The following is an 11974-nucleotide window of genomic DNA, read 5'->3' as shown; positions in this document are numbered from 1 at the left end:
AATTCGATCACGCTAAACTGTCGTAGTCGCTTTTATTTTTCAAGACCGGACTGCCGGACGGTAAAATTCCGTGTAGTGCACAAGCGGGTTATGACGTATACCGGGTATATCCCGAAACGGTTTTAAAATTTGTATGCGCGTGCGCGCTGCGCCGTTTAGAACGTGTTCCAAATTCAAACCAGACTCCCGTTCGATTTTTGAATCGCCCCTTTAAATTATTATTGGTTCGACGTGTTCCATTTTCAAAATGTAGGTTTTTTCCGCTCCCCGCGGCGCCGAGACGTCTATGCAAATTCGCCATTTGAATTTCCAACGGAGCGGTTTTATTTTCTGCCCGTCGAAAATATTAATACCTACCTCCGAATTTTCCTTCATCTATTTTTTAACGGTAATTTAAAAAAATTAAGGGTGAAGACCCCAGTTTTCGACGCTAAGCAAATCGATTTGGCCAATCTTGATTAACGAATAAATCATACATTAACTAACTAACTAACGCTTCCGCAGGGGTAGCCAGAGAGAATATTGATTTTCATTAATTGATTTGGGAGTCACTTTGGGGTAAAATCTATCTATTTTTTAGCAATGTTTTACTCAGTAAATACCACTATTTCTTAAAATCTACTGTTGTGACACGTGTTTCGATGCATTCCGCATTATTTTCAAACGCCGGTGTTTGAAAATGATGCGACATGCATCGAAACACGTGTCACAGTAGATTTTAAGAAATAGTGGTATTTACTAAGTAAAACTTTAATAAAAAAGAATAGTAAATAATAAAAACACAAATATTTATCTTTTAACTAAAATAAAATCTAAGGCTAGGTGCTCAGTCTTGGGCTTCAGGTACTGCTATATAAATATAAAACTATCTAACTAACCATCACGCCGCTTCTCCGCATGGGTAGGCAGATAGAATAGAACGCTACACCAATCTGTCTCTGCTAATTTTCGCCTCTTCCACTTCTTGTCATTGCTGCTATATTCTCTTCCTACCACTATTTCGTCTCCATTTCTTTACCCACCATCGCCATAGCCATAGTCGCAAATAAAAATGTAAATTTTCGTCCGTTCAAAATTTTATATCTCCTTTTTCCGATAGTTATTCACCGATTGCTTTGAAATTTTGACACAACGTTGCATATAAATATGCAAGTGTTTTTTTCATATTTAAAATAAATAATAATGTAACAGATTACAGCCAAAAAAAAATAGAATCCGTCGGAACGCAACGGCAACACACACGACACCAAACATTGCCGATGGCGGACAACGTGCTTCTTGACACCGCTGTCACAGCATTATAAACAAGCGCGAATTTTATCTATTGCATATCCAAACCACTACTCTACGGAGCCGGGCGAAATGAAGGCGGTTCCGTTCCACAATTCACCATTTAAAAAAAAGGGTACCTACCTGCCATCTATTTTATGCGCTTTTCTATGCTTCTATCTGTGACTCTGTTATCTGTGGCGTTCCGTTGTTTGTATTTTCCATTTCGAGTCGCCATGCTGCCGTTTGGTTTTTACGGTGGAGCGAATTTATCTATACAGTTCGTCGGATCCGACTCTTAAATGCTTTTACAATCAATAATATATGATTCTGTGCGCTTTTAGGACTCGCGCTATTTGAAATTAAATGTTTGCATTCATTTTACGTTGTTTCATAATATTCAGTACACGACGGAGTCCTGGTTCCCTATATATGGAAGTGAAACATGGAGTTGGCAAAAGAAGGATGAAAGTAGTCCGAGTGCAGTCGAAATGCGATCTCTCAGAAGAATGTGCGACACAACGATGTATGATAGATGTTCGAATAGTGAAATAAGGAAGGAATGCAAAGCTGAGATAAGCATTATCGAAAAAATTAAGAAAGGTGTTTTGAGATGGTTTGGACATGTAGAACGATGAGGCGAATGTAATTGGAAAAAGGAGCAGAGGAAGACCGAGAAAAACTTGACACGATCAGGTATGCCAAATACTTGAAAGCGGTCAGGTTAGGAGTCGAAACAATCGGCCGAGTTGACCATTTACCTTTTTTCGGCGTGATTTTGCGCACTGACCAAAGATTATGGACTTAAGAGTTAATTTTATGAAAATCGTAAAATGTTTATATTCTTAATTTTTTTCTCTTTTAAGGTTAAAATCGTTAAAAACAATAAAAAATGTATTAAAAAAGAACTTCACCGACAAGACACACAAGGTGGCTTGGTGGGTCTCTGCAAAAAAAAAGTTCTAAATATGTTTCAATTGTGATTTAAATAAATGTATACAAATAAAAAATAAATAAATAAATAAAAAATAATGTGAAATTAGCGAGCATTATTGAGTCACGCTGATGCTCATCGTAAAGTAGACGTGTGTGCGATGTGGACACATAGATGTTGACCCGCCTCTTGACCCGTCGACCCCGGCCGGCGCTGTTCCCGCTCGGAGAGCGAACCGGCTCAATCTGGACTCGCTCCCGCGGGATAATGATATGAATAGCGGCATGCACTTATCTATCAGACAGACAATTCGTCAATTTTCAGTTGTGCATGTTTCGGAATTCCCCGAAAATGTACTATATCCCAGCAAAAGCGGCATATTTTTAACTTAATATTTACCCGCTACAGGGCAGAAAGTGTTGTTCTTGCATTTTGAAGAAAAGGTATGTTTTAATTATTTTTTGAAATGTACTAAATATTTTTCAAATGGAGAAAAAACTTTCATAGGTGATAGGTCAAAAATTAGATAGGTGGCTTGATATTTATTTTTAATACATTGTATTATATTTTTAAACTTTAAAAACGTTCCCCTGATAAATCAAGTTTTTTATTTTTATTTATGACGTTCTTGAAATGAGTGAGCGAAATGTGGATTATCTCCAATTATAGAAGATGCGTTTTTAATAATAAATAATAATAAATAATAATAAATAATAACCCTTATCCGCACCCCAATGGTGCATAGGGCACTGCATCATATAAACGCAGTGTTATCTTGATCGTTAATACATGAAGGAAAGGTGATCAGCCCTCCGCTTCAGGTACCAGTCCAGGGTAATATTGAATAAATATAAGAGTGAAAAAATCAATATTTATTTCATCCCCCCCTGGAATCAAACCCGGGTCCTCCAAAACGGTAGCCGAGCGTGCTGACCATTCTACTACGGAGGCGGACAGATGCGTTTTTAGTTTTTAATATTAATAATAATATTAATTTATTTTAAGGGTCAAAATACTTTATCTTACTTGATATTTCACCGTATTGCGGTTGCCCACACAATGCAGAGTCTAGTGCATTCCCAGAATTTATTATATGTGGGACGGTCAACTGACCCGTACCGGGCGGGTCAACTTGGCTCTCTTCACGATTTGGGGACCGACACGTTTGGGTTAAATGCTTCAACCCGGGACTCGGGTTCGATTCCCGACGGAAAATAGTCAATATTGTGGTATTTAAAAAAAATGGTTGGTTAATAGAAGCAGAAGAAGACCGCCGAAAAATTGGCGTTATCAAGTACAGTTAACCCCATATAACGTTGAGATAGGTACCGCGTTATCGGAGGGTACGTTATAAGGGGTTAATGTTTTAAATTGTAATTTTACATTTTGACCAGCGGAAATGACTGAAACGAGTCATTGTTATAGTGAAATATAATTTAACAACATTTATCCTCTATAACGTTCTCTCCGATAATGTGGTACTTATCTCAACGTTATAGGGGGGTTTACTGTATTTCAAATATTTGAAAGTTGTCAAGTCAGGAGACTCAATTATCGGCGGGTATGTATGAGGAGATGCGTGAATGTGGAAGCGGCGAAAATTGTTTGCAAAGACAGATTGCAAAGCGTTCAAGCACCACGGGGTGCCGATAAGGGTTAGAAGAAGTTCTTTAGGAACGAAATGACGCTGTATTATCTAGTGCAGTGTAACTTTTAAATTAAATTTCGTATAATACTAACAGAACTTTTTTTTTGTTTTTATATTTGACCGGATTTGTATCCGTTCTATCCGAAGTTCGTTTACTAGAGGTCCGTTATATCTAGGATTTACTGCACTCGCGGCGATGTCCTAATTTGTGATGAAGCGATTAAATGTTAAATAACTTTCGATTCGAGGCGATTTAAATTTGAAATTTCTCTCCCGGTCGGTTGGCAGTTAGTACTGTTATGCACATCAGTATGCGCACACTTACTGGCGCATTATGGTCACGTTCGGGCCGCACTTCCGATCCTTACGATAATAGTACCTGCTTGCTGGCGACGGCTGCTACCTCAGGGCTGACACATTTTATTTATATTAAATAATAATAATACATTTGGAAACATATTTATTTTTTTACAAAAATGTTAATAATATTAGTATACAACCACTCACCGAGATTTTTTGTCTACCGGTTTCGAGACGTACCCGTCTCTTCGTCAGGACAATCACTACTACTGCATGCAAACAATACCACCCTTCACCACCATAGCACCATTTACACACTCAAAACTACACAAAATGTCTAACACATGCGATTTTTTGTCGACTCGAAGACCAACATGCACTAAAGTTTTCAATAGAGACATGCGTTACGAGCCGAGGTTAAACATGCAATAGATTTGGATAACTTATATAGCGCCATTTTCGTTGGGCGCTTCACCGTGAATGAATGGGGGAAAATATTATGGTGGAAACGATTCAGCAAACAAATGTGTTTTTAGTTTTTTTCTAAAGATCATCTCACTCTCACTATTTCTAACCATTTGTGGAAGAGCATTCCAAACCATCGGCCCCGCAACAGCAAAGGCACGCTCGCCAAATTCAGTGCGCTGGTTGCGAGCTGGTAATATCACTTTGCCCATTGCAGATGTTGTAGCCGATCGAAGCGTGAGACGTCTATCGACCAATTCATCTGGAATACACAGCTCCTTAAGATACTCTGGAGCCATATTGTGTATTGATTTATACATGAGTAGGCAGAGTAACTTTTCCTTTCGGGAAAGCGTAACCAGTGCAGTTTGTGAAGTAGTGGGGTGATGTGGCTGAATTTAGAAATTCCTAAAATCAGTCTCGCTGCTGCTATTTATATATTTGGCGTTTAATTTGTAGAAACCCATTTTAATTTATGTATTAAACTAACGTGTAAAGGCAACTAGCCGTAAATCAAGTTGTGGCTGTTTGGCTTAACACGGCTCAAAGCGTTCTATAACTGGCCTCTATCATATACAATCACAGATTTTGCTCTATCTCTTTCCTTTACCGAGATATTCATTATCCAAATAGCCGCAAAATTGTATTCATTTGATACATGTTTTGGCAAAAGGCATAATTTTAAGTTAACTATAAATAAACTCGTTTATCTCAAAACAACTGTTTTTAACTTGCGGCTATTTGCCTTTGCACATTAGTAAATGTTGAATCAAACACTGATTTTTTTAATCTACTAAGTTGTATTTTATTGTTAGAAAAAACACAAAAATTGATTTTACAATATATCCGTGAACTCTTTTAACAACAGACGGGAAACATTTACCACCATTTAACAACTTAATTTTTCCTCACTGATTTTAATAGTTTATATATAATAATTAGTTTATATCGGGACATTTTTAATGACGTCGGACGTCGGGACACCACTGGCGATGACGGTGACGTGTTCCGACGTTTCGGGGCGAGTGGCAACCCTATTCTATCCTATGCGCCGCACATACCCTATGTATACATACTGTACGAGTATACCCACTTTGAGATGCACGCTGCCTTCCGTTCGCAAGATGCAGTGCCCATATACCTAATTCGTCTCATGTTTTGGCTACACTATACCGTACAAGCAAGGTTATGGATTATTTGGATTTAAAAACTACCCGAAAAACAGCATGGAACACGAATACTTGACCATTGAGGCACATACATCGCTCACTCCTTTCATCAACAATCGTCAATTTTCAGTAATGCATATTTTCGGAATACCCAGAAAATGTACTATATACCAGCAAAAGCGGCATGTTTTTAACTTGATATTTACCCGCTATAGGGCAGAAAGTGTTGTTTTTGCATTTTGAAGAAAAGGTTTTGTTTAATTATTTTTTTAAATATACTAAATATTTTTCAAATGGAGAAAAAACATTCAGGTTTTACTTAAAAAGATCTGTTCCACAGTAAAAAGTTCAACAAGTGGCTTGATATTTATTTTTAATACATTTCATTATATTCTTAAACATTAAAAACGATCTCCTGAAAAATCAAGTTCTTTGATATATGACGTTGTTGAAAGGAGTGAGTGACATACGATGATAACATTTAACATGATAAAGTACCGAGTTCGATCTTTTCTTGGTTTGATCACGGGTTTTCCATCGATAGTCATGGTTGAAGCGCCCTTGAGGTAGTATTTTACGAAAATGGTGCCATATAAATTATCCAAATTCATTATTATTGTTGACAGGCGCCGTGGCGTAGTTGGGTAAACGCTCGACTGCGAAACTGGCGTCGCGGGCTCGATTCCCGCCAATTGCAAAATGAATTCAAGAAAGATTTATTTTCAATTGGTCTGGGTGTTTGTAATGTATTTTTCACATTTACCTTCCCTATCCTTACTATCCTACCTGCAGAAAAGCATATAAAATAGACGCTTTGCGGGTTATTCCTTATAAAAAAAAATATAAAAAAAATAGGAATGTGTTCAAATATTTGCGGGCTCTTTAGCATGTCGCCGATAGTAATAAAAGTTATAGTTTTTTTTTGTACAATTTTGACTGTATAGTGTTATTTTTATTAATACATTTTTTATTATAAAATATATAAGTGTTGAATGCTATACAAAATCGTGGTACGCAGTGCGCGCGCGCGTGGAAGTTCGTAACTCGCAATACGCGAATGCTTATCTTATCAATGTTACTTAGTATGTTTATACCGGTTTATGAATGAATTTACAGTTATTCAATAAAACCACGTATCGCTCACTCCTTTCAACAACGTCATATATCAAAAAACTTGGTTTTTCAGGAGATCGTTTTTAATGTTTTAGAATATTATGAAATGTATTAAAAATAAATGTCAAGCCACTTATTAAAGTTTTTACTGTGCAACAGATCTTTTAAGTATTATTATTATTATTATTATTATTATCATGTTTTTTTTCTGCTTAAAAAAAACCTCTTTACATCTCACCAATAGATGTCTCTAGTGAAGTTCTAGTGATTCAAGAACAAGGTTTCTAAATTGGTTCATATATGTAGAACTTTCAAGAATTTAAGTAGTGTAGTAAAGTACTATGTGACGAAAACTCGATGGTGTCTGCTCGGCTGTCCAAACTCAAAACACAGTAAGGGACATTTTTTTTGTAGTACGTTTTTATTGCATTTTTGGACTAAGTAGAATCTACGAAATAGAATCTAGTCCAAAAATGCAAAAAAAAACGTACTACAGAAAATGACCCTTACTGTTTTTTTGAGTTTGGACAGCCGTGCTTTTGGGAGTGGTATTTTTTTTGTCGATTTTCAAAATGTTTTAAGTATATGGTATTTTGTTATTTTTAAATGAAAAACACTTGTTTTTTTTACCACTTGAGTTTATTTTATGACGACTAGTTTCCATGTTCAGGTCTGGTATTTCATGGTATTTTGTGGTTTGCAGCGCGCCGTGTCCGGCGGGCTCCGCGGCGCCCGGCCTCCCCGCGCGATGGAGAAGGCCAAGGCGTACATCAAGAGCGAGCTGGCCGCGCAGCCGGCCGAGCCGCCGCCCGAGCCCGAGTACCTGGGCGTGCGGCCGCCGCAGCCGCCCAACGTGTGCTTCGTGTGCGGCGCGCGCGGCCACGCCGAGCAGTGGCCCGTGGCGGCGCGCGCGGACCAGGCGCCGCCGGGCGAGGCGCACTACCCCTTCCTGGAGGCGCACGCGCCGCCCAGCGGCTACCGCGGCGGGCCGGGCGCGCCGCGCCTCGCCTGCGGCCTGTGCCGCGCGCTGCTGCGCCAGCAGTGGGACGCCTACGAGCGCGAGGGCCGCCCGCACGCGCAGCGCATGTACTGGCTCAAGCGCGTCGACGGGAAGGGATTCACCGGTGAGTGCCCCGTGACCTACCACCTGCGTATGGATATATATCTTATATTGTCTCACACGTCAAACAACCCATGTCCTCGTATATTCGCAGTATATATATATGTATGTACATATATTTTTGTACGAGTCGCAAAGATATTCGCTGGATACATATCTACATCAATGTAATTCAATGTAAACTGTTTTGGGTTGTTACGCTTGGGTTGTTACGCCTTTGCTTCTTATTCTAGGCCTCCAGTTGCACCACTTCGTTCATCTATCCTCAGACATAGGTGGCACATGACCTGCCCAGTTCCAATCGTGTTCTGCTACACTTAGTGCCACATCTATTACCGTGGTCTTTTCCCTTATCAGTAAATTTGTTCATCGGTTATTAATTCTTAAATGGGAATCTAAATTTTTGATTCTTCCTTCTTCCTGTGCCTTATCAGGTCCCTACGATGTTGGCAATCACTCTTGCGAAGGCTTCTTTATCCTGCGCAATCGTGAATAGCTCCCCCACATTTCTCACCCCGGTCGAATCTCTTATGCGTAATAATGTAGCCAAGATGTAATACGATAATACTTGAAAGTGGTCAGGTTAGGAGTCCTAACAATCGGCGGGTATGTATGAGGAGATGCATGAACATGGAAGAGGCGAAGAATGTTTGCAAGGACAGAGTGGTGTGGCGCTCTATTCTCTCTGCCTACCCCTGCGGAGAAGCGGCATGATGGTTAGTTAGTTAGATGTCTGCCTTCCGCCAGGACAGACATCTTGGCTGCGAAAGTAAATATACGCTTCTTCTTCTTTCTGTGCCACTTCTAACGAAGATCGGCGATCATCATGGCTATCTTCAATTTTGATGCTGCGGCTCGGAACAGAGATTTGGTGCTTCTGCCAAACCATTGTCGTAGGTTTTTCAGCTATGATGTCCTTCGGCCACCTCGAGTTCTTCGCCCCTCAATCTTTCCTTGTATGATTAGGTGGATAAGACAATATTTTTCATTTCTCATGACGTGTCTGAAGTAAATCAGCTTTCTCTACTTGATGGTTGCTTGATACGTTTGGTTAGGATAAAAATGTACGCTACTCAGTGTATCAAAGGCATCGCTTATCTTCTATAGAAATTATGTTCTTCTTCCTGCTATATCCCAACTTATCGTCTTTGTAGACTGCTGGGGTCAGCTCTCCTCGTCCTCTGGTTGTAGGTCCAGGTTGTCATGGACAACGTCATCTAGGCCATGTCATTAAACCATGTTCTCTCTTTGCAGCATCCATGAATTTTTTGGTCTTCCTCTAGATATCTTTCGAGGAAGATCCATTTGTATTGCCTGGTTTACGACATGCTCGGGTTCTCTGCGTCCTATATGCCCATACCATACATACTCAACTGTCTTTCCTCTACCTTCCTATTTATGTATGTTACGCCCAGGCTTCCACGAATACGAATGCGTGAATACTTTATTTTGTATATTATTTTAAGAAATAAAAAGACTTTGTTTTTTGATCCACTCACATCTTTATTAACAACCAACTAGTTTCGGCAACAACCTGTTGCCCTCTTCAGGGTTTAATTTATGACTAAACATATATATATATATATATATATATATATATATATATATAAAGAAACAGTGTACAAGTTATTGGGTTTCGATAAGGATAAGTTAATGGTGTTTTAAGGAAGTTTTATTCTTTATTTTACCTCTAAGGGACACTCCTGCTGACCACCTAACCATTCGCATTTCAGCAAATCGTAGTTGCCTAGAGAAGTTGCTATACATCGTCCAGCATTCGTAAAAGAAATTACAAAAATTAAAAATGAAATGACATACAATTTTTTATTATTGTAAAATACAATACAACATAGATTACCAGTATTCTCAAGTAACATCGGTAGTAGTTTAGTTAGGTCATTATCATGCTACAAAGTACGCCATGTTCTTCTCGTTGCTCGCATTACGTCCTCTGCTGACCTCTGGGCGGCCTGCCTATCTCTCCGGGTCAGAGCCTGCGATTGTGCGTAGCGTCGCCTCCATCAGTAAAGTGTCCCGCATCACCTGGCCTTACTTTACAGGAGTGAGTCTAAATATTTCAGAGTAGTAGAATGAATTAAACAGTTTTGTAGCTATGGAAAATGAGTCTTTGCGCGAGTCTGTATTTGAGAAAAGGGATTTCTAGTACACTATTTATTCTTTCCGCCTCTATAGTGTAATGGTCAGCACGGTCGGCTACCACACTGGAGGTCCCGGGTTCGATTCCCAGGGGGGTGAAATAAATATTTTCAATCTAATATTTATTCAATATTACTCTGGACTGGTAACTGAAGCGCGGGGCTTTCTTTCCTTCATATGTTAAGACAACTTTAATTTTATATGATGCAGTGCCCTATGCACCATTGTGTGCTGATAAGGGCATGGGCGCCCGCAGAAAATTTTCTACGGGGGGGAAAAATATTTTTAGTTGTGTTTTAATATGGTTTTAATTTACTGTAGCGTATTTGTGTAGTGAATAAACGGACAGGAAGCTGTAGTAATAATGACGGGCATACTGTAGCAACAATTTTTTTATAAACATATAGGAAACAGGAAACATTATTTGACCATTTTCAATTAATCCAGGGGGGGGGGGGGCAAGTGCCACCCCCCGCAGGCGCCCAAGGATAAGGGTTAGAATTTTTTTTTAATTCTTTTTTTGGCTAGATCTATAAATATTTTTACAAAATAAATGTTGGCGCATAAAAACATATTTTAGATACTTTAAATCTACTGTATTGATACTCCGTAGCGTTAATGTCCACCTCCGTAGTATAATGGTCAGCGTGCTCGCCTACCGTACCGGAGGTCCCGGGTTCGATTCCCAGTTAAGTTATTTTTTCACTGTAATATTTTTTCAATATTGCCCTGGACTGGTACCTGAAGCGGAGGGCTGATCACCTTTCCGTCATGTGTTAACGATCAAGATAACACTGCATTTATATGATGCAGTGCCCTATGCACCATTGAGGTGCGGAAGAAGAAGAAGAAGTATCGATACTCTGCAAATGTTCGACTCTTGTCCGGCACGAAATAAAATGGCAATCAATTATAATGAGCAATCTATCGCCCCTAGAGTTCAGACAGCGACCAGTTATCTGCTAATCGCTGCGTAATCTCCACAACGGGGTCGGGGGGTCGCCGTAGTATATTCCGCCGGACCCCGCTAGACCCCGCTGACCCCTTTGACTTCTCTGACCCCCCGACCCTCCGGAGATACCGCCCGACCCCGGCCATGTCACATTCAACTGTTTACACATTTATTTTTATACAATTTGCCGTTCGCTCGTATCGGATAGGTCATTGTTTATTTATTACATATCTGGGGTATTTAAAGATATTGTTTTGCTGATAATAAACTGCCGATAACGTTTTATTAAATGTTTTTTTTTATTTATTAAATTATATATAAGTATGAATAAATACAGTAAGTCCTTTATTTACTCGATTTCAGCTCGCGTGAATTCGTATTTACACAATTTTTAAATTAAAAAATTTAACATTACTTACTAACTAACTAACCATTACTGCTTCTCCGCAGGGGTAGGCAGAGAGAATAGAACGCCACACCACTCTGTCTTTGCAAACATTCCTCGCCTCTTGCACGTTCATGCATCTCCTCATACACACTCGCCGATTGTTTCGACTCCTAACCTGAATACTTTCAAGTATTTGGCATACCTGATCGTGCCAAGTTTTAGCATTTCGCTCACTCCTTTCAAGATCGTCATAAATCAAAAATCGTCAATTTTCGGTTGTTTTCGGAATGCCCAGAAAATGTACTATATCCCAGTAAAAGCGGCATATTTTTAACTTAATATTTACCCGCTACAGGGCAGAAAGTGTTGTTTTTGTATTTTGATGAAAAGGTATCGTTTAATTATTTTTTAAAAAAATACTATATATTTTTCAAATGGAAAAAAAACCTTCAGGTTTTA

The 11974-nt window shown here is 39.2% G+C and overlaps 1 protein-coding gene across 1 annotated transcript in view; it reads left to right on the top strand.

Moving 5' to 3' along the window:
* px (MAP7 domain-containing protein plexus) overlaps nucleotides 1-11974 on the top strand; it is a 157274-nt gene that overhangs the window by 20577 nt on the left and 124723 nt on the right. Inside the window, exon 2 of the mRNA XM_088269254.1 lies at nucleotides 7602-8022. Within this exon, the coding sequence (XP_088125380.1) occupies nucleotides 7647-8022 (376 nt within the window). The 5' untranslated portion in view covers nucleotides 7602-7646. The remainder of the gene's footprint in view (nucleotides 1-7601; nucleotides 8023-11974) is intronic.

This window comes from Brachycentrus maculatus, unplaced genomic scaffold (genome assembly GCF_059751285.1).
Source record: "Brachycentrus maculatus isolate JH-2025_06_01 unplaced genomic scaffold, ASM5975128v1 h1tg000343l, whole genome shotgun sequence".
In the NCBI taxonomy this organism is placed as follows: domain Eukaryota; kingdom Metazoa; phylum Arthropoda; class Insecta; order Trichoptera; family Brachycentridae; genus Brachycentrus; species Brachycentrus maculatus.
Note: the sequence above shows the minus strand (reverse complement) of the source record. Positions and strands in the feature narration are given on the sequence as shown.